The sequence below is a fragment of the Gorilla gorilla genome, chromosome 2 (assembly GCF_029281585.2).
Source record: "Gorilla gorilla gorilla isolate KB3781 chromosome 2, NHGRI_mGorGor1-v2.1_pri, whole genome shotgun sequence".
Lineage (NCBI taxonomy): Eukaryota > Metazoa > Chordata > Mammalia > Primates > Hominidae > Gorilla > Gorilla gorilla.
The window spans coordinates 193,893,447-193,914,601 of NC_086017.1; the positions used below are offsets into that span (position 1 = coordinate 193,893,447).

The 21,155-nt window shown below is 36.0% G+C and overlaps 1 protein-coding gene across 6 annotated transcripts in view; it reads left to right on the forward strand.

Annotated features, from left to right (window-relative positions):
* ATP11B (ATPase phospholipid transporting 11B (putative)) overlaps positions 1-21,155 on the forward strand; it is a 125,266-nt gene that overhangs the window by 14,064 nt on the left and 90,047 nt on the right. For 5 of the 6 annotated variants that reach the window (XM_031009492.3, XM_055381939.2, XM_031009494.3 and 2 more), the window contains exons 2-3: positions 12,697-12,813; positions 20,580-20,669. In XM_031009492.3, the coding sequence (XP_030865352.2) occupies positions 12,697-12,813; positions 20,580-20,669 (207 nt within the window). The remainder of the gene's footprint in view (positions 1-12,696; positions 12,814-20,579; positions 20,670-21,155) is intronic. The other variant, XM_055381943.2, reaches the window with a different exon arrangement.

Here is a 21,155-nt window from a genome sequence, read left to right on the forward strand (position 1 = left end):
ATTCCTTGGGAGCTCAAAAATTATTTTGACATTTGAGAAATTTGTGACCATGAAATAGGAATTAGAATTGCAGCAAAGAGATAAGGTGGTGCCCATTTTTAATAATAGCTCTTATCATATCCATAAGGAAATTATGTCATACTTTTAAATCTATTAAGATTATATTTTATAATATTCTGTAGGAAAATAAGTGAGTCATCTATGATTTAATGCTATTTTAGTCAAAATTGTACTTATTCTACATATTTTACTTTTTGTGCTTATTAAAAAGGCTTTTTTTAAAAATGAAGTTTTATTCAGGGGAGGGGCGTGGTTTTCTCATTTTGGTATTTCCATAGTTCTAAGCATATTACCTTGCTCATGATACTTATAAATTGAATTATAAGATCAAATACTAAGTGGCTTGATATTTCAGAATGATCAAACATTTTAACTTAACTGAGTAGCAAACACGTTTTTCTTTATAAGTGATACACATAGGTATTGTAAGATTTTGCTTTGAAGAGTCTTTTGCAATGAGTGTAATTGGCGGGTAAAGCTTGAGCACAATATAGTAAGTTCAAGTCTTAATCATATGTTACCTAGAACATTGTTTCTTCACTTTTTCATCTCCTGAACTACAAGGGGAATGTAGATATTCTTGCTTATTTTAGCTCTCCACTATGCTCTTTAAGGTACGATAAGTTCAGAAACAGTGAGAGTGAACCTGATTGTTTACTATGGAGAGACTGTAAAGTAGTTCTCTAATCTTGTGTTTTCCTGTTGAAGTTCCAGTGTTGTAAAGGAATTGGTTTCTAACTTAGATATGCAGGAGACCCTCATACCTTGTGGATCCAAATCTTTATGCAAAGTTAAAGGGAATTGATGCAGTGCTAACCTGCCAATGTTGATCAACATTTTTTTTCCAGCATATATTTGTAGTATTTTTTTTAAAAGGAAAAGCTGAAGTATCTTAGGAATGTATTATGAGAAAGGGAAAGTCAAAATTTCTAAAGAATGCTTTTAACAGTTTTTTTTAGTTGGTAGTCTCCCAGGCCATGGGTTCCATAATGATGATGTTTCATGTAGATTGAGATAAAGCTCTCAGTGGTCTATGGCAAAATGAGAAAAATGAGGTCAGTGTAATCTGTGTGTTTGCATAAATTTATAGATGTCCTTGTTTTTGAGTAATTTTTTTTAACATTTTAATATAAACTTTATTTTAGAATGGTTTTTGATTAACAAAAAAGTTGCAAATATAGTGGAGAGGATTCCTGTACCCTTCTCTCCCACCCAGTTTCTCTTATTGTTAACATTTTACATTACTGTGCAGCGTTTGTTACACCAATATTGATGTGTTGTTATTTAACTGCATACTTTATTTGAATTTTATTAGTTTTTCCCTAATGTTCTTTTTCTGGTTTAGTTTCTCAGACTTTAATTTAAAGTCTTAGATTGTTTCCCTTGCTTTCTTTTTTATTAATATTCTTGGTTGGAAAAATAAAAAGTTGGCAACCCTATGCCAGTTTCCTAATTTAAAAAAGTTTTACCGATCTGTGAAATCCAAAACTGTTCTCTCCTGTAGGAGATTAAAAAAATAGAAATCCAAAACTCTGAGAACCAATGCCTTTGGTTATTAGAAGTTAGTGTGATAACCATTAACAATTAAAGACTAAGTTTCCTAATTACATTTTATTTATATTCTATTTTATTTCTTTTATTTAATTTTAATTATTTTATTTTATTGAGACAGACTTTTGCTCTGTCACCCAGGCTGGAGTGCAATGGTGCCATCTCTGCCTACTGCAACCTCTGCCTCCTGGGTTCAAGCGATTCTCCTGCCTCAGCCTCCCAAGTAGCTGGGACTACAGGCATGTTCCACCACGCCTGGCTAATTTTTGTATTTTTAGTAGAGACAGGGTTGTGCCATGTTGGCCAGGCCGTTCTTGAACTCCTGGCCTCAAGCGATCTGCCTGCCCTGGCTTCCCAAAGTGCTGGGATTACAGGTGTGAGCCACCACGCCCTGCCCGCTCTGTACACTAATAAGCAATCCTGTACACATCCTTTGCTTGAACTGTCACCATTTTGCTTGCTGGGTTCCAATATCAAGTCCAGCCCTCTTTTCTAAGCTCTAAACAAGTATATCCAGTTGCTTTCCAGATTGTTAGATATCCATATGCTAGTTGTCTCACATTTAAAACAGAAAACAATCCTGATTTGATCTTAAGTATGTGAGATGAAATAGCTTAAGGCATAAATCACTAAGATTTCATCAATTCCATATGGGCAGGGACTAAATCATGTATTTCTTTCATCATCATTAGTCCTTAGCACATTACAAGGCACATAGTAAGTATTCATTAAGTACTCTTTGATTGGTTGCTAAAGTACATTTTTAAAAAATCGAATACAGGAAAATATTAAAAGGCAAGAATTGCAGATCAGCAGTAGAATTTTCTTAGTTATTATGCAGGGTAAATGAGCTGCTTTTTGAAATAACTGAAAATAAGCTAAAATTCTTTTGTTTTTTAAAAATACATTTTCAGCCGGTCACGGTGGCTCATGCACTTTGGGAAGCCGAGGCGAGCAGATCACTTGAGATCAGGAGTTCAAGACCAGCCTGGCCAACATGGTGAAACCCCATCTCTACTAAAAATACAAAAGATAGCCTGGCATCGTGGTGGGTGCCTGTAATCCCAGCTACTCAGGAGGCTGAGACAGGAGAATTGCTTGAACCCAGGAGGCGGAGGTTGCAGTGAGCCGAGATGGCACCACTGCACTCCAGCCTGAGCAATGGAGCAAGACTCCACCTCAAAATAAATAAATACATTTTTCAGAATTATGTGTGATCCAGTGATGCTAAGTAATCATTTCTCTGCTTAAAGTTTAATTTTCATAGCAATAGTTTAGGATTTACTGAGTCTTTTTTTTTTCTTTTTACCCTGTGTAGACATGCTTTACTTTCTTTCGAAGCATATTTCTCAGGTTCTTGATAACACATTTCTGACATATAAAATTAATTAGACAATTGTGCATCTTCCTCCCACCCTACTTTTTTCTACCTTTGTGTCTATTCTTTTCTAAGTGAGTAGGATTCACCTAGCATCTTTATTCTTTGACCTCAGTGCATTTTTTTGTGCTGTTACTGTTGAGAATGTTTTTACCTATACTTTATCCTACTTTTAAATCTGTAGTTGGAAATATTTGTTGTACAGTAGTTTCCTGGTTTGAGTACTGTCTGTACTGCTCATGTGAGATAAGCAGCACCTTCTAACTTGAGAGATAGTGAATACTTGTGGTATAACTTACATTTTAACATCCAAATACATAGTTGATTCTCAACGCTGTCAGACATATTTTCCCTGTTCGTATCAAATATTTTATAAATATTTCTTCCTTTTTTAAATCCTGAAATACAATTTAAATAAGTTGCTTATACAAGTAATTTTTTTAAAAATCCACATTACCACCCTAATTGTCATATGAAGGAAAAATAAATGAATACATTTATATTAAATAAAATCTATTTCAATATGTAAACAATCATGACTACACTGGACATAATGAATAATCAGATGCTGAAGTCATTGTGAATGCTCTGGCTCTAAAATATACTGCTAAAAATATATTGTTATGGTGACTCATAACATTTTCACTGGTGATGTGATTTTCTGAAATAGTAAACAGCACTTCATAAAAGTTCTGACAAAAAGTATAATCTTTCTTCAATTTTCCTGGTAATTGCATTCCTGGAAAATTCATAAATCCATATAAAATTTTTTTGTTTATGTTCAAATAGAAGGTTTGGATTATTTCAAAGGGATTTTTACAAACATGGCATCTGGAAATTGTGATGCTCATAGGACGGTTCTTCATTGGCAAGGCTCTGCAATCCATTGCAGAATGTCTAATACTTCTGCCTCACCCACCCAGTAACTAAATGCCACTAGCACCCCCCAGTCATTGTGAAAATCAATACCAACCTTATTTCTGAAAAGTTCCTAGAAGTCCACCTTCCTTCCTTTGGCTCATCCCCCCAAGAGGAGTTTTTTGAGGCATACACCTCTTAGCTATAATAGAACTAGTACATACAGTTTTCTATATGAGAGTAGCAACCAATCAGAAAATAATAGGTGGATAGAAAAGCCTGTAGAACACTAAGTATATGATTATTCGGGAACATTATTTCAGTGATATTATTATTTTGGTTGGTTTGCCCAATTTAAATTGTTTATATTACATTGTATGTATCTGATAACAGGAACAGCATATACTTTCATTGTAGGTAAGAGTATTATGTATTTTGATAAACATTAAAAATGTTTATGGCAAGATGGAAAGTAGGACAACTAGATTGTGGTGAGACTGGTACAAAGTAGTTGGTTTTTGTTGTTACTGCTGCCGTTATTTATTTAGTAATGGTTTCTTGGTTCAGACATTACTGAAAACAGGTTTCCAGCGTGTAAAATTAATAGCACAGTTGCATATCTTCCATCCACCTTTTTTCTACTTTTTTTTTCTTTTTTTTTTTTTTGCGTTAATTCTTGTCTAAATAACCAAATAGGATTCACCCAGGACATCTTTTTTTACTTCAATACATTTTTTAATGTTGTTTAGAATTTTGTGGTGTACATTTGTGACTGGTATATTTTTTAAATAGTAAACTTTGAAGATATTATGAAAAAGATATGTTTATTCATTGACTGTGTCTCCAGCCTATTTGCAGAGTTGTAGCCAGCTGTTGCTGATATACCAAGGAGGATTTAGAAAGCCATTTTCATTGCCAGCTTTGTTTATGATTGTTGGGGGAGAAGGAGGAAGCTCAGAAGTGTTTTAGATATGAGTGGAAATGTATTTTTACCTGTTTATCTCCAGTCTGGATACTGCAGCCATAAAATTTACTAGTTTCACTCCTTATCCAGACAGTGTTTAACTGGATAGGCAAATTAAAGAACTCAAATTTAGTGTCCTTGCTTATAGAAACCTTAAATTCTCGCTTACTAAAACCTGTGATCTTTCAATTTGATCTAAACTAAACCTTACACATTTATTTTTATCATAAATACCACTGTGTTTCCATACATGGAAACTACCAGTCCAGCATATAAGGGATATTTACTATCATGGCTGAATTATGGCCAAATAGGACTTGCCTGATGCAGAAAATCCACAGTGAAGTCCCAAATGGATGAAGTTGATTTTTAAAAATTGTGTGAAATATACATAATATAAAAGTGACCATTTTAACCATTTTTAAGTGTACAGTTCTGTGGCATTCAGTATATTCACATTGTTATATAATCATTACCACCATCCATCTCTTGAACTTTTTTATCTTCCCAGCCTGAAACTCTGTACTCATAAACTTGCCATTCCCTTCCTTACTCAACCCCTGGCAACCACTTTCTGCTTCTGTCTTATGAATTTAACTACTCTTATTCCTTATATAAGAGGAATCATGCAATATTTGTCATTAAGGTTGATCCTTAATGTATTTGTATTGACAAATACAATATTTGTCAATAATGTCCTTAAGGTTGATCCATATTTCAGCATGTGCCAACATTTTCTTCCTTTTTAATGCTGTGTAATATTTCATTGCCTGTATAATACCACATTTTGTTTATTCATTCATCAGTAGATGAACACTTGGATTGCTTCCACCTTTTGACTATTGTGAATAATGCTGCTTTGGACATGGGTGTAGAAATATTCTTCGAGCTCCTTCTTTCACTTCTTTGAAGTATATACCCAGAAGTAGAATTGCTGGATCTTATGTTAATTCTGTGTTTAATTTTTTGAGAAACTGCCATACCATTTTCCACAGTAGCTTCACCGTTTTACATTCCCCCCAGCAATGCACAAGGGTTCCAGTTTCTCCACATTTTTGCCAATACTTATTTTCTGTTTTGTGGGGTGTTTTGTTTTGTTTTGTTTTTGTAATAACTTTGTTAATGGATGTGAAGTGTTATCTCCTTGTGGTTTTGATTTGTATTCCCCTAATGGAAGTTGATTTCTTTGACCTTCAGGAATGGATCCTGTTTTACACCAACTGTAAAACTGTAATAAATAGCCTTGATAAAAATAAGACATATCTAGGAACACCAGAATAAAAAGTTTCCTGCTAGCCCCTCTTATACTAGTAATGGTATATTTCACTCTACAGAACCGCTTTAAAATTTTTTCCATTTCCAAATTAAATAACATAAAAGTTAAATTCAGTTTGGTAGACATTTGTTTTTTATTATTTTTATTTTTTATTTTTTTGAGGCAGGGTCTTACTCTGTTGCCCAGGCTGGAGTGCAGTGGCATTATTATGGCTCATTGCAACCTTGACCTCCTGGACCCAAGTGACCCTCCTGCGTCAGCCTCCCGAGTAGCTGGAACTATAGACACATGCTACTCCATCCGGCAAATTTTTCTATTTTTGTAGAGACAGAGTTTTCCCATGTTGCCCAGGCTGTTCTTGAACTCCTGGCTTAAGTGATCCACCTGCCTTGGCCTCCCAAAGTGGTGGGATTACATGTGTGAGCCACCACGCCTGACTGACATTTATTTTTAGTGATATTTTATATTTATTTATTTATTTATTCATTTATTTATTTTGAGACGAGTTTTGCTCTTGTCACCCAGGCTGGAGTACAATGGTGCAATCTTTGCTCACTTGCAACCTCTGCGTCCCAGGTTTAAGTGATTCTCCTGCCTCAGCCTCACAAGTAGGTGGGATTACAGGCATGCACCACCACACCCGGCTAATTTTTTGTATTTTTAGTAAAGATGGGGTTTTACCATTTTGGCGAGGCTGGTCTCGAACTCCTGACCTCAGGTGATTTGCCCACCTCAGCCTCCCAAAGTGCTGAGATTACAGGCGTGAGCCACTGTGCCCAGCCTTTAGTGATATTTTAAAGCCAAACTCAGAATGTGAAACTAGAGAATTTGAAACTCAGAATGTGAAAACTAGAGAATTTAATCCATTGAGTAAATATTCTTTAAAGAATTAATTTGTGTCAGACATCTAAGCACATGCTGCCCTTAAGAATTTTACAATCTGAGCAGAGCACAGTGGCTCACACCTGTAATCCCAGCACTTTGGGAGATTGAGGAAGGAGGATTGCTTGAGCCCAGGAGGTTGGGACCAGCCTGGGCAACACAGTGAGACCCCATATCTACAAAAAATTTTAAAAGTTAGCTGGGCGTGGTGGTGTGCATCTGTAGTCCCAGCTACTCGGAGGCTGAGATGAGAGGATCGCTTGAGCCTGGGAAGTCAAGACTGCAGTGAGCCGTGAATACACCACTGCACTCAAGCCTGGGTGACCGAGCAAGACCTGATCTCAAAAGAATCTTATAGTCTGGAGGGGGAGATAGATACAGAGACAAGCAATTAGAATTCAGTGTAATGAAATCTATACTGGAACCGTATAAAAGGTTTGGTGGGAGTAGTACATAACACATGCCTTCCTTTGTCTCTGAGGAATGAGGGGCATCAGCTAAAGCTCCACTGAGAAGGAAGCTCTTAAGCTGAAAAATGAAGGATGAGTAGGCTTTTCCTGGAGCCAGAGATGAGCTACCTTTAGTAAAACTTTGGCAAATGATTTGAGAATTTTTGAGTTATCTTTCACTAAGATTACTCTAGATTTTATATACTAGAGCTTGAAAAAATCCAGTCCCAACTCACCCCTGCACTAAGCCAGGGTTCTTGGAAGACCGGACTGGTCTGATAGATGGCAAACTAAGTTAAATCCTGAAGTGAAAGTTATGTAATACAAAGCAAAAAGCTGAGGTAAATTATAACTGTTTACATTGTGGGTGTTTTAAATTTTTCTCTATCACCTTAGTCTGGTCTGTTAACAGTGTCACATTATCTTGCCCTGACGGTACCTTTATATAGGTATATTTTACTGAATAGGTATATTTTATTGAAAGTTTATGTCTAGGAAATAGTAATTCACAATTAACTTTGTAGGTTTCAGTAAAAGACGTTAAATAATTCCTCCCCAGAAGCATTGGTATTTTTTTTTCCTAGGCATTTTCATGTGCCTGTATACTTTGAAACATATAGCCAGCAAAAATCACTTTCTGTCATGAATGTGATCTAAATAAAATTCTGTTCATTTATTTTAATAACCTAATACAGTTTTGACCCTGAAGCTGCTTGTTTTTGTTGTTTTGAGGTCTTTTGTTTGTTTTGATGCTTTTTCTTTCTGTCATAGAGCAAATAGATCATATGTAGGAATGCTAGAAGGCGCTGTGAACTCTAAGGATGATGTTTTCTTAGTTATATTAAAGAAGTATGACTAATTAAATTATTCATAACTATAGTTTTAGTCTCTTCTTAGCTCTTTTATTTGTAATGCTTATAAAATCTTTGGGATTTTAAGATAATGCAGAGGCTAATATACTTGGCCTGAAATTGAAAATGTTGAGATTCATTCCTAAGTATTGTTTTATGCCAGAGACCTCCTGCTAAAATTGATATAGCAGTTTGCTGATTTGATTTCTCCAGGTCTCATTCAGTTTGGTTACAAGAGGAGTCCCGTTCAAATCAATCCTGTCTTGTGTATTAACAGTACTTCCCCTGTCTGCCATCATGAGACTTTTTCCCCCTTAAATATTCACCCACTTTTTTTTTTTTTGAGTACCTATGGCTTTAACATATGCTCACAAGTCCAGTAAGAAAAAAAAAGGGATTTTGAATTTCATAATTTTTAAGAATATAATAGCTTTCAAATAGTTTAAATTTGTGTGCCTACAATACCTAAACTCTACTTTTTAGTAGACATTAACATAAAGCCAGGGTGGCTGGAATAGCATTGATCTATCTCAGTTCCTTTGCCTGGGACAAGATAAAATCAGAGAAGAAAGGAGCAGGCAAGCATTAAGGGGTGGAGGGTGTGAATGAGTAGCCTGGGATAACAAGAGAAAATGTATTATGTGCCAAAGGTTTCTGAACCTTGCCATGTAGCCTTGACCTAGTAATTAGAGAGTTCAGATTATATTTCCTTTACAGTGTCATAGAATTGCTGATAATGCTTACTAGAAATAGTGTGAAACTATGCTTGAACTTCATACTAAACGTGTAGTTACACAAATAATTTTGTTAATAGTTTGTTTTGACTCCTGTTAAAGAAGATAAAGGTGTCACTGAAACATAAAGATTCTCTTGAGGTAGTTTTAAATATAGAATTTCAAGCTAGAGAACTAATTACAAAGCAAGATTTTAAGTTAAGTACTTTTAAGCTTCTTTTCATCATGCAAAGCTCATGAAACCTATGTATACGCTTATCAGAAAAATGCACATATATGCAAATTTGCACACAATTTCAGGGATTCACAGAACTAAAGCCCATTTATGGATCCTGCTCTAAGTCACTTTCTTCATTTTTGGATAGTTTAGTTCTTTTATTTTTATTTAGATTGTGGCTAGTTTAATTTGTTGCAGCAAAGTTAATATTAAATACTAATGAACTGAAGTTATAAGTTTAATTTCCATAAGGGACATTTGGCTATACTTATACTATAGACACATATATTAAATTTACCTATTTTGCATATGAAAGAAAATAACACACGTACGTGCCCACAAATGCAGGCCATTGACTATAATATGATTGAGATTATGTGAATTAATGAAAAACCTCAGAATGCATAGGTAGATATTATATCATCATTGGGAATATGGAAAAGTTTGTCATTCTCCTTTTAAATTAGTCATCTTATTTTTAATTGGAATATAGAATTGCTCTATAGGATTTTTAAAATTCAGTTTAATTTATAATGTATTTTGAGGGGACCTTTTTTTTTTTTTTTTTTGAGACAGAGTCTTGCTGTGTTGCCAGGCTGGAGTGCAGTGGCGCGATCTCAGCTCACTGCAACCTCCACCTCCCGGGTTCAAGCAATTCCCCTGCCACAGCCTCCCAAATAGCTGGGACTACAGGTGCGTGCCACCACACCCAGCTAATTTTTTAATTTTTAGTAGAGACAGAGTTTCACCATGTTAGCCAGGACAGTCTCGATCTCCTGACCTCGTGATCTGCCTGCCTCGGCCTCCCGAAGTGCTGGGATTACAGGCATGAGCCACCGCCCCCAGCCAGGGGGAACGTTTTAATATATCCCTTTGAAATAATTATAGAACCCTCAGGAGTTCCAAAATTTTAGTATGTGGTCATTGGTTCTTATCATCCAGTAGAGACAAATGGGAAATGATGAGCATTTGCTTCATGTAAAGTATGTGCATTTATATGTTAATATAAATTCTAGTCATAACTGAGGTGTTGCTGTAGTTATCTTGCTGTTATTTTGGGTCCTTTTTTTTTGTTTCTTAACTTTAGATGTACATAAATTCCGGTCTTGTGAGAATTTAGCAAAAAATTAAACTTTTCTTTAAGTGGTTCTCAGTCTCAGTTGTCTTGACATCTTAAAGATTTACGTACTGTTTGAGGCCCTGAAATTTACTTTCTTTTTTAAAAAAACTTCATCCCAGAAGCTATAAATCAGTGTTTAAATTAGTGTTAAAGAGAAGTAATAACATATTAGTAATATTTTATCTGTTTTAACAGGCTCTTAAAAAGGTGTCCATCTGAATCTGTTGAGTTGAGCTGAAAGCAGAGTGATGCTGGAGAGAAAGATGGCAGAAAGCATATTAAGAGGCAGGAGCTAGTGTTTGGGGGGAGATGTTAACATGTTTGTGGAGTGGATGCTGAATAAATATGCCTCCTGCAGTCTAATGCTCCAGATACCTGTTTATAGGTAAACTTCCTATGAACCTCTTTTGAGAAATACAGCCCTAGACTAAAGGAGTAGCCTTGAAACTATTTGTTCATTCATTTGTTCACTTATTCATCTATTTACCAAATTGTGAAAAATTTTAAAGACACTTTATGAGGAAAATAAATATTTATGCCACCATATTTTTTCCTTAAAGAGACTGATTTTTGAAATCAGACACATAATGCTGCATTCACATCTACAAAGTGTGTTCATCACTATTGCAAAGTGTTGCAAAAGCAGGGTAGAAAAATCTTAGGACTTTAAATAGTCTGAACAAATAAACATGTTTGTTATGATGCATACAAATGCATTTGTACAGTCCTGTACTAGCTGTTTCTGAGATCACAGAATAAAAGTTTAAAACCAAGAATAATAACAGTTGAATACCATACATAACATTTAATATTCCAATGGACTAAGCAAAATATCCCTCTAGGTTACATGGGATCTCACACTATCTGTGTATGTCTGTGCGTAATGGAAATGCTACAAGGATGCTAAGCGTTGAATGGTAGCCAGATTGCTTACGTAGTAGGTTACTAAATTAGAGCCTTTACTAATATCTAAAAATGGATCATCATAGCTTATGAATACCCAAGTTTTATTGACCTTTTAATAACTGCTTAGTAGTACTAGTAAATAGCCCATGACCACTATGTAAAAAAAAAAAAAAAAGAAAAAAAGAAAGAAACCTAAGGAATTTTGAATCGTTTTCCTGTTAGAACCGAAGAAAGAAAGTCTTTCATTTGGATATTGCTTTCAGCCCATCAGTGGGTTCCCAAGATCTGCCAAAAGAGTCTTTTTTTCTTTTTTCTAATATTTCTTTTTTTTTTTTTTTTTGAGACGGAGTCTCTCCCTATGTCCCAGGCTGGAGTGCAGTGGCGCGATCTCGGCTCACTGCAAGCTCCGCCTCCCGGGTTCCCGCCATGCTCCTGCTCAGAGTAGCTGGGGCTACAGGCGCCCGCCACCACGCCCGGCTAATTTTTTTTGTATTTTTTAGTAGAGACGGGGTTTCACCGTGTTGGCCAGGATGGTCTCAATCTCCTGACCTCGTGATCCGCCCGCCTCAGCCTCCCAAAGTGCTAGGATTACAGGCATAAGCCACTGCGCCCGGCCTCTTTTTTCTAATATTTCAAAACCCTAGACAATATGCCGAATGTTAAAGATGTCTCGAAGGTTCACTTGCAACTGTGGAAGTGGAAATACAGTCCTCTAAGAATAAAGTTTCAGTGTTCTTGTTACCCGTGAAATCTTTTCTACCAGAGGTGATTACTAATATGCCTTGACAGATGGTCTTCTAAATCTGAGGTCAGAATATGAGTTCCCAAAGGCCAGGAATTACAGCATATTCATATCTCTATTTCAGTAAGTCAATTGATACTATAATGGCTCAAATAAGTGATTGTGTGGAATGAGTCTGGGCAAGACCCTACCTAATGCACTGTATGTCATCTGGGAACAAAGCTCTTTGCAACCAAGTCAGTCTGGGGATGGAAAAAGTAAAATAAATATAAACCTTTGCCATCAGATGTGGTAGGTGCTTACTAGGCTGTAGCTACACAGGACTTCCACATCACTGAGTAGAAATCCATCCATAGAAATGAAAGGGAAGGAATGCAGTAGGGATAGAAAATTTGTCCTCAAATACTTCTATAGGTCTCCCATATGATTTTTTTTCAATATAGTAGTATTTCTGACAGAGAATGAACTGTTTTTCATTACTAAAGGCATTACCTAGTTAAGTTTCTATCTGGAGATAATGTACCTGTTTACCTGTGAAAGAAAAAAAATAGGTGGCATAGCTCTTCTAATTAGATGGATTGAGTCTATATGCATTTTAAGGGCAATAGTAATATATGTAATCTGACCAGCTAAATAAAGCTAACAGTAAAGTATCATAACTAACCTGGTTGACTAGTATTTCTTTTTCTCTTGCTTGATTGGTCTTAGGGTTTTGACCCACCACATCAGAGTGACACAAGAACCATCTACGTAGCCAACAGGTTTCCTCAGAATGGCCTTTACACACCTCAGAAATTTATAGATAACAGGATCATTTCATCTAAGGTAAGAATTAAAATTTTTATTGTTAGGCCAGGTGCAGTGGCTCATACCCATCATCCCAGCACTTTGGGAGGCCAAGGTGAGAGGAGCGCTTAAGCCCAGGAGTTTGCGACCAGTGTGGGCAACATAATGAGACCTTGTCTCTACAAAAAATCAAAAAATTAGCCAGGTGTGGTGGCACACCTGTACTGACAGCTACTCTGCAGGCTGGCTTCAGCCTGGGAAGTCGAGGGTGCAGTGAGCTGTGATTGTGCCACTGCGCTCCAACCTGGGCAACAGAGTGAGACCATGTCTCAAAAAAAAAAATTATTATTAAAACTGTAGATATAGATCATTTTATTTTTAAAAGTGATTATATGTGTGTGTGTATATTTATTTATATCCTTACAAATTCAAGAAAATGGTGGTCGATTTATCTTAACCAAAATGGTTAACTGTAGAATACAAGGAGTGGCTAATTGCTGATACCAGTAGCCCACATGCCAAAAAATTATCTTTAGTTGCTAGTAAACTAAGGAACTAATATTTATGCTATGTACCAGAAACTATATTAAGTACTTCTCATATCATTTAATCCTTACAACAACCCTATGAGATAGCTTTTATGAAATCTATTTTACAAAGCAGTGTTATACTGATTTTAAATCAGTTTCCTCAATTGAAGTCCTAGGAAATGGAATAATTTTCCCAAGGTTGCTCACTAGTAAATGGCTAGATTGGATTTTTGGGGGTTTTTTTGTTTGTTTGTTTTTTTGAGACAGAGTCTCGCTGTGTCACCCAGGCTGGAATGCAGTGGTGCAATCTTGGCTCATTGCAACCTCCACCTCTCGGGTTCAAGCCATTCTCTGCCTCAGCCTCCCAAGTAGCTGGGATTACAGTTACCTGCTACCATGCCCAGCTAATTTTTGTATGATTAGTGGAGATGGGATTTCACCACCTTGGCCAGGCTGGTCTTGAACTCCAGACCTCATGATCCACCCACCTCTCCCTCCCAAAGTGCTGGGATTACAGGTATGAGCCACTGCACCCGGCCATAGATTGGAATTTAAACTCAGTTCTGTGTTGCTTTAAAGCCTGCTTCCTCCAATTTTATCACTCATTTGTACACATTTTATGGTGCCAAAGTACAGCTTCACTCTTATATATTCTTCCTTGTTTCATTTTTTCCTGTGGCATTTTTAAGTTGTCTTAGGTTATTCTGAAGCTAAAGACTGTAGAATAGTACTTTGCAGTAGACTTTTCTGTCATGATGGAATTGTCCCATATGATGGCCAATAAATTATACAAGGTTATCAAGGCCTTGAAATATGGCTAGTGCACTCAGAAACTGAAGTTTAATTTAATTTTTGTTTAAATGTCAGTAGCTACATGTGACTAGTGGCTTGGACGGTACAGTTATAGAGGATATGAGTCAAAGAGACTGAGGGTAAAGTTTTCCTTATATCATAACTACTGCCTGAAAGGGCACCTTAAGAAGCATCTTTGCATTGCTCCTTCCCTCTCTTCTAAAGCAACTAACATCTTTTCTCTAATCCTAACCTCGTCTTTCTCAAGGATGTTGTCTTAGGTCAGCAGTTCTTTGCCCTGCCCCATATTGCTGCCTTCACATTCTTTATGTGTATAACATACCCTTAGTGCCATCTCTCATTTTGGATGATGGTTCTAAAGCAGAAAGTAGGAAGAGGAGATGTCAGAATCCAGGATAATGGATGAGCTTTAGATTAGTGATACAGTTCTTTTTTTTTTTTTAATTATTATTATACTTTAAGTTCTAGGGCACATGTGCACAACGTGCAGGTTTGTTACATATGTATACATGTGCCATATTGGTGTGCTGCACCCATTAACTCGTCATTTACATTAGGTATATCTCCTAATGCTATCCCTCCCCCTGCCCCCACCCCACGACAGGCCCCAGTGTGTGATGTTCCCCATCTTGTGTCCAAGTGTTCTCGTTGTTCTGTTCCCACCTATGAGTGAGAACATGCGGTGTTTGGTTTTCTGTCCTTGCAGTAGTTTGCTCAGAATGATGGTTTCCAGCTTCATCCGTGTCCCTGCAAAGGACATGAACTCATCCTTTTTTATGGCTGCATAGTATTCCATGGTGTATATGTGCCACATTTTCTTAATCCAGTCTATCATTGTTGGACATTTGGATTGGTTCCAAGTCTTTGCTATTGTGAATAGTGCCGCAGTAAATATACGTGTGCATGTGTCTTTATATTAGCGTGATTTATAATCCTTTGGATATATACCCAGTAATGGGATCGCTGGGTCAAATGGTATTTCTAGTTCTAGATGCTTGAGGAATCACCACACTGTCTTCCACAATCGTTGAACTAGTTTACAGTCCCACCAGCAGTGTAAAAGTGTTCCTATTTCTCCACATCCTCTCCAGCACCTGTTGTTTCCTGACTTTTTAATGATCGCCATTCTAACTGGTGTGAGATGATATCTCATTGTGGTTTTGATTTGCATTTCTCTGATGGCCAGTGATGATGAGCATTTTTTCATGTGTCTTTTGGCTGCATAAATGTCTTCTTTTGAGAAGTGTCTGTTCATATCCTTTGCCCATGTTTTGATGGGATTGATTTTTTCTTGTAAATTTGTTTAAGTTCTTTGTAGATTCTGGATATTAGCCCTTTGTCAGATGGGTAGATTGTAAAGATTTTTTCCCATTCTGTAGGTTGCCTGTTCACTCTGATGGCAGTTTCTTTTGCTGTGCAGAAGCTCTTTAGTTTAATTAGATCCCATTTGTCAATTTTGGCTTTTGTTGCCATTGCTTTTGGTGTTTTAGACATGAAGTCCTTGCCCATGCCTGTGTCCTGAATGGGATTGCCTAGGTTTTCTTCTAGGGTTTTTATGGTTTTAGGTCTGACATTTAAGTCTTTAATCCATCTTGAATTAATTTTTGTATAAGGTGTAAGAAAGGGATCCAGTTTCTGCTTTCTACATATGGCTAGCCAGTTTTCCCAGCACCATTTATTAAATAGGGACTCCTTTCCCCATTTCTTGTTTTTGTCAGGTTTGTCAAAGATCAGATGGTTGTAGATGTGTGGTATTATTTCTGAGGGCTCTGTTCTGTTCCATTGGTCTATATCTCTGTTTTGGTACCAGTACCATGCTGTTTTGGTTACTGTAGCCTTGTAGTATAGTTTGAAGTCAGGTAGCGTGATGCCTTCAGCTTTGTTCTTTTGGCTTAGGATTGTCTTGGCAATGCGGGCTCTTTTTTGGTTCCATATGAACTTTAAAGTAGTTTTTTCCAGTTCTGTGAAGAAAGTCATTGGTAGCTTGATGGGGATGGCATTAAATCTATAAATTACCTTGGGCAGTATGGCCATTTTCACGATGTTGATTCTTCCTATCCATGACCATGGAATGTTCATCCATTTGTTTGTAGTGACACAGTTCTTAATAAATTATGCAAGAAATAAAAGCTCTTGAAAACTTTAGGTTTTTTTTTAACTTGGGGTATAATTTACATACAGTAAAATTTATCAGTTTTAAGTGTGCAGTTTGATGAGTTTTGACAAATCTGACCACCGCCATAATCAAGATGTGGAATATATCCATTGCTTCAAAAAAAACTTTCATGGCCTTTTGCAGCAGGTCCCCCTCCTCCTCACCCCCCAGGCACTAGCAACCACTGATCTGCTTTCCGTAACTATAGTTTTTTCTTTTCTAGAATTTCGTATAATACAACACAAGTCTTTTGTGCCTGACTTCTTTTTTCGTAACATAATGCTTTTGAGGTTCATTTTTGTTGTTGCAAGTATTAGTATCAGTAATTCATTCCTTTCTAGTGCATAGTTTAGCTGTCAGCCTGGAATTGTGTAGTTAATGTTTTGAATATAAGCCATTTTCTTTGTGTGGTTCTCTGACAATCAGTGTTTTCCCTTTACATTTCCAGCTGCTTTTCCAGCCCTGAACTCTAATCTCGGTCACATGTTGTTGATGAGGCTGTAGTTTTCCCCAGCTGTTTTGCAGCCATTGTTGTGTGTGGTAGGTGGATACTGTCTCCAAGCTAAGAAGCCAAAAATTCACAATTTATACTTCTTCCGTTTGCAATTTTTTGAAATTAAACTCTCTTCCCGTTTCCATCTATATTTTGGACATTTTCCAGGATTTGACATAGTTTTTGAAATGTAATCTTTATAATTCTTATCTGCTGGGAGTCCACAGGACCACTTCTTTGTCAATAGTGGAAACTGAGTGTCCTCCTAGAAAGCTTTTGGGATTAAATAAGTATCTTTAAATGACTGTCTCTGTACACAGAAGTATTTGGTTTAATGTTTTTGACCATATTTTTTAAAATGTGGATGTTTAAAGAAGTATTGCCTTTTTAAATGTTTACCATAAATGAGGACTGTCTCTCTCATTACTACCTATTACACCACTATTGCTTTCTTAAACTCCTTCCAAAACAGATTACCTGTTATTCCACAAACTCATGTTGAACTTTCCTACCACTGTGCCTTTGCTTTGATTTCATGTTGTTGGCCACAATTTTTAAAATGTAAATTTTATGTATTTGTGGACATTGTAGATTTTATGTTTTTGTAGAAAGGTAGAATTCATATCTTTGACCATAATTTCAAGAATGTAAATATTTATACAGATACTGTCACTTTTTTCCTGAGCATAAATGAAGCCTGTTTCTCATTACTTTCATTTTACTACCTTTCACTCCCCTGTTATTCTCTTGGTCACCTTCCAGACTGCATTGTTTTCTAACTCACAAAGCCATGATGAGCTTTTCTCCTGTCCCTTTGCTCATGCTGTCCTAGCTTCCTGAAATGTTCTCCCTTATTTGCCCTGGATTTTAAGCCTGTTGAATGTTCTTCTTTTAAAGCACATGTCAAATATGACCGTCTTGTTAAATTTTTTTCATATACTTTACCTTTGAATACAGCTATTAATGTTTTGTTCTTAATCTCCTCTACTTAATATTAAACATCTTATTTCTGTTTCTCTTATTGTGGAAGTGTCTTGCATGTTGTGGTTGTGTGGTATGTCTTTAACTGGCCATAGTAACTACATTATCTTAAATTTAAACTTTCTTTGGCCATGTGTAGTGGCACACACCTGTAATCCTAGTACTTTGGGAGGCCAAGGTGGGCGGATCACTTGAGGCCAGGAGTTTGAGAACAGCCTGGCCAACAGGGTGAAACCCCGTCTCTACTAAAAAAATACAAAAAAATTAGCTGGGCGTGGTGGCGGTTGCCTGTAGTCCCAGCTACTTGGGAGGCTAAGGCAGGAGAATGGCGTGAACCCAGGAGGCGGAGCTTGTAGTGAACGGAGATCGAGCCACTGCACTCCAGCCTGGGCGACTGAGTGAGACTCTGTCTCAAAAAATATATATATATATATATATATATACAGAAAAATTAGCCAGGTGTGGTGGTGCATGCAAGTAGTCCCAGCTACTCAGGAGTCTGAGACATGAGAATCGCTTGAACTCAGGAGGCGGAGGTTGCAGTGGGCCAAGATTGCGCCACTGCACTCCAGCCTGGGCAGACAGAGTGACACTGTCTCAAAAAAATAAAATAAAATAACCTTCTTGCAAAATATTTAATTTTATAGCCGTGTTTTAGTTTTCTTAGGAGGAAAATAAGGTCAATTATAAAGTCATATATGACTATAGAGAAGTTACACTTCTAATTCATTTATCTTAACCATTATTACATAACAAAGAGAACTTTAAAGCATAATAAATTATTTTCTTAGCAGTATTTTCATAATGTTTGATATTATGCTACTAGAATTCTCCCTCTCTATACAATAGGACAAGCACAGAATTTAGACTCATTCACAATCTATTACGCTTGTATTTTGGAAAAACTAGAAACAATTTCTACCATTTATGTGCTAGTTTTCATAAGAAATTTTTATTTGTTCTGAGTTGTTCCTTGTATTATTGAACTAGCCAAAGAAAACACCCTGAAACCAATTACTTTACTGCCAATTTATATAGCTGTTCTCTTCAGGATTCTGGAATACAAAATATATTGTTGCTGTTACGTTTCAAATAGATTGCTGTAAACTTAGGAGACTTCCAACCTTCCTTATAAGGTATTATACATTTGGTGACTGAAGAAGTTATACGGAGATACTCTGACAACTGATTTTTAATTCCAATTAAGATGACCTGCAGGTGACTTGACACACAATTACCATCTCATGTGTATACATTGAACATTGACTTCCTTTGGCTCCAGGAAGTATCTACCTCTCTTCTTTCTAGAGCCCTAAACATACTTCCCATCCTCAGATTCTGGAACCACTGCTGCCGCCACTACTCAGGGAAAATATGTTTCACATATTCCAGATTCAAACTGAAAATATAATTTCACCAAAGAAAGAAAGTTTGTTGCTATTGGACTAGTCTTTCCATATCCCTGGGTCAGATAGGCTTTTGTGGGCTTTTCTGGGAACCTAACTCTATTTATAAGGTTGTTCATGTGGGAAACAGTGTTTCAGGTCTCAAACAGCTAATTAAGAAGTGAACTTTTGACAATGAAAATCCAAAAATTAGAGCCATCTGACATGATACTAGGTAACGTAAAGTACCTCTTTGGAAATCTTGAATTGGTCAGTAACCATTGAGGCCTCATTGCCTGAGATCAGGATATTATCTCAGAAAAAACCCATTGTCAACCATATTTATTTATTCATTAATCTAGTCTGCAAAATATTTGATCTCCACCTATGTGCCAAGGAGTAGTATATGTGCTAGAGATAGAACAGTAAATAAAATGATATCCCTGGCCTCAGGGATCTTATATTCTTCTGGGAGAATGTACATAAAGTAAACATTCTATAAATCAATTTCCCTGTTTCATGTATGAAGTTATGTTGTGAGTTGTAACACAAATAAAATTTGCAGCATATTATTCTGCCCTTGTAATACAGCATTATAGGTTTTTGAGCTGAGTAATAATAGTAAGCACTTTTATAGCAATTAGTATGAGCCAGGTTCTGTCCTAAGTGCTTCTTCAGTATGTTAGCTGATTTGATGTTTATAGGAACCCTATAAGATATGATTAATATTATCCTCATTTTATAGAGGAGCAAAGTGGGACACGGAGAGATTAAGTCCAAGGTCATTTAGTGAGTATTACAAATAAAGATTTGGGCCACCACAGTTTAACCCCAAGCATCTATGCTTTTAACCATTGTACTATACTATCTTACCTTTTAAAATTGATATTGTGACAGATTTTCATATCCTTTATGAAATTTTCTTGGTGGTTATCGCGGCGATCACTTATCTAAAGCATTTTTATTTCTTTAACATTCTAAGTTATTTCCTCATTTCATACTAAACAAACAATTTCCTCTGTTTCTGATGCTAAACTAACTAAAATATAAATTGTATCTAGTATCTGCATTTCTATCAACTCATATTTATCTTTAGCATTAGGTTTAGTTTTGTATACCAAAATCCAAAATCAGTTATTAAAATGTTGTTTTAGATCTGCTTTCTCTAACTTCTAAAAAAACTAGAATTTAGTAGCAAAATTGTTGGGTTTCAGCTTATTCCATTTTTCAGAATTAAGCTAAAATTGCCAATAAATAGTAAAAGGAAGAAAAAAGGGAAGTAGAATAAAAGTCCTGAACTCTGAAAGCCAGATGGTTTCTGTAGCATATAGACTTACAGAATTTTGTCTAAGGGGTTAGTAAAACCGATTTTACTTTACTTCTTAATATTATGTCTATATACTTGATATTATTTTTAAATATTAATTTATTGATCTCTTTCTTTTTAGTACACTGTGTGGAATTTCGTTCCAAAAAATTTATTTGAACAGTTCAGAAGAGTGGCAAACTTTTATTTTCTTATTATATTTTTGGTTCAGGTAAGCTTTATTACTCAATATTAAGTTTGTAAACATAGTTTCTAAAAATATGTCTTAGAACAAAGAAAAATTACATTGTGTTGCTAATCATTTGACCATGTGACCATTTTTTCTGCAATGCTTCTGCATTGTATTCAGTGAATACAATGATCTGTCATATCTAGATTTCTAAAAGAAATAGCCTATAAACTTTAAGATCAATTGTATATTGTTTCATCAATAATGTGCTGTAGTACTTAGATTAACCATAATCTTAGCTAAGAGTGTAACCTAATATCTTTCAGATATTCTGCCTCAGAACATAAATGTTTAGGCTTTTAATATATAGTTCATGTTTTCGGTACATTTCTGCCTGTGGAATCATCTTTGTACAAAGTAAACTTTTCTTTGGCTTTTATTTTTTTAATTTAAATTTAACTTAAATTTAAGTTATTTAAAAGAATTGTAATTTTTAAGTATCCCTGTGGGTAAAGTTTTTTTTTTTTT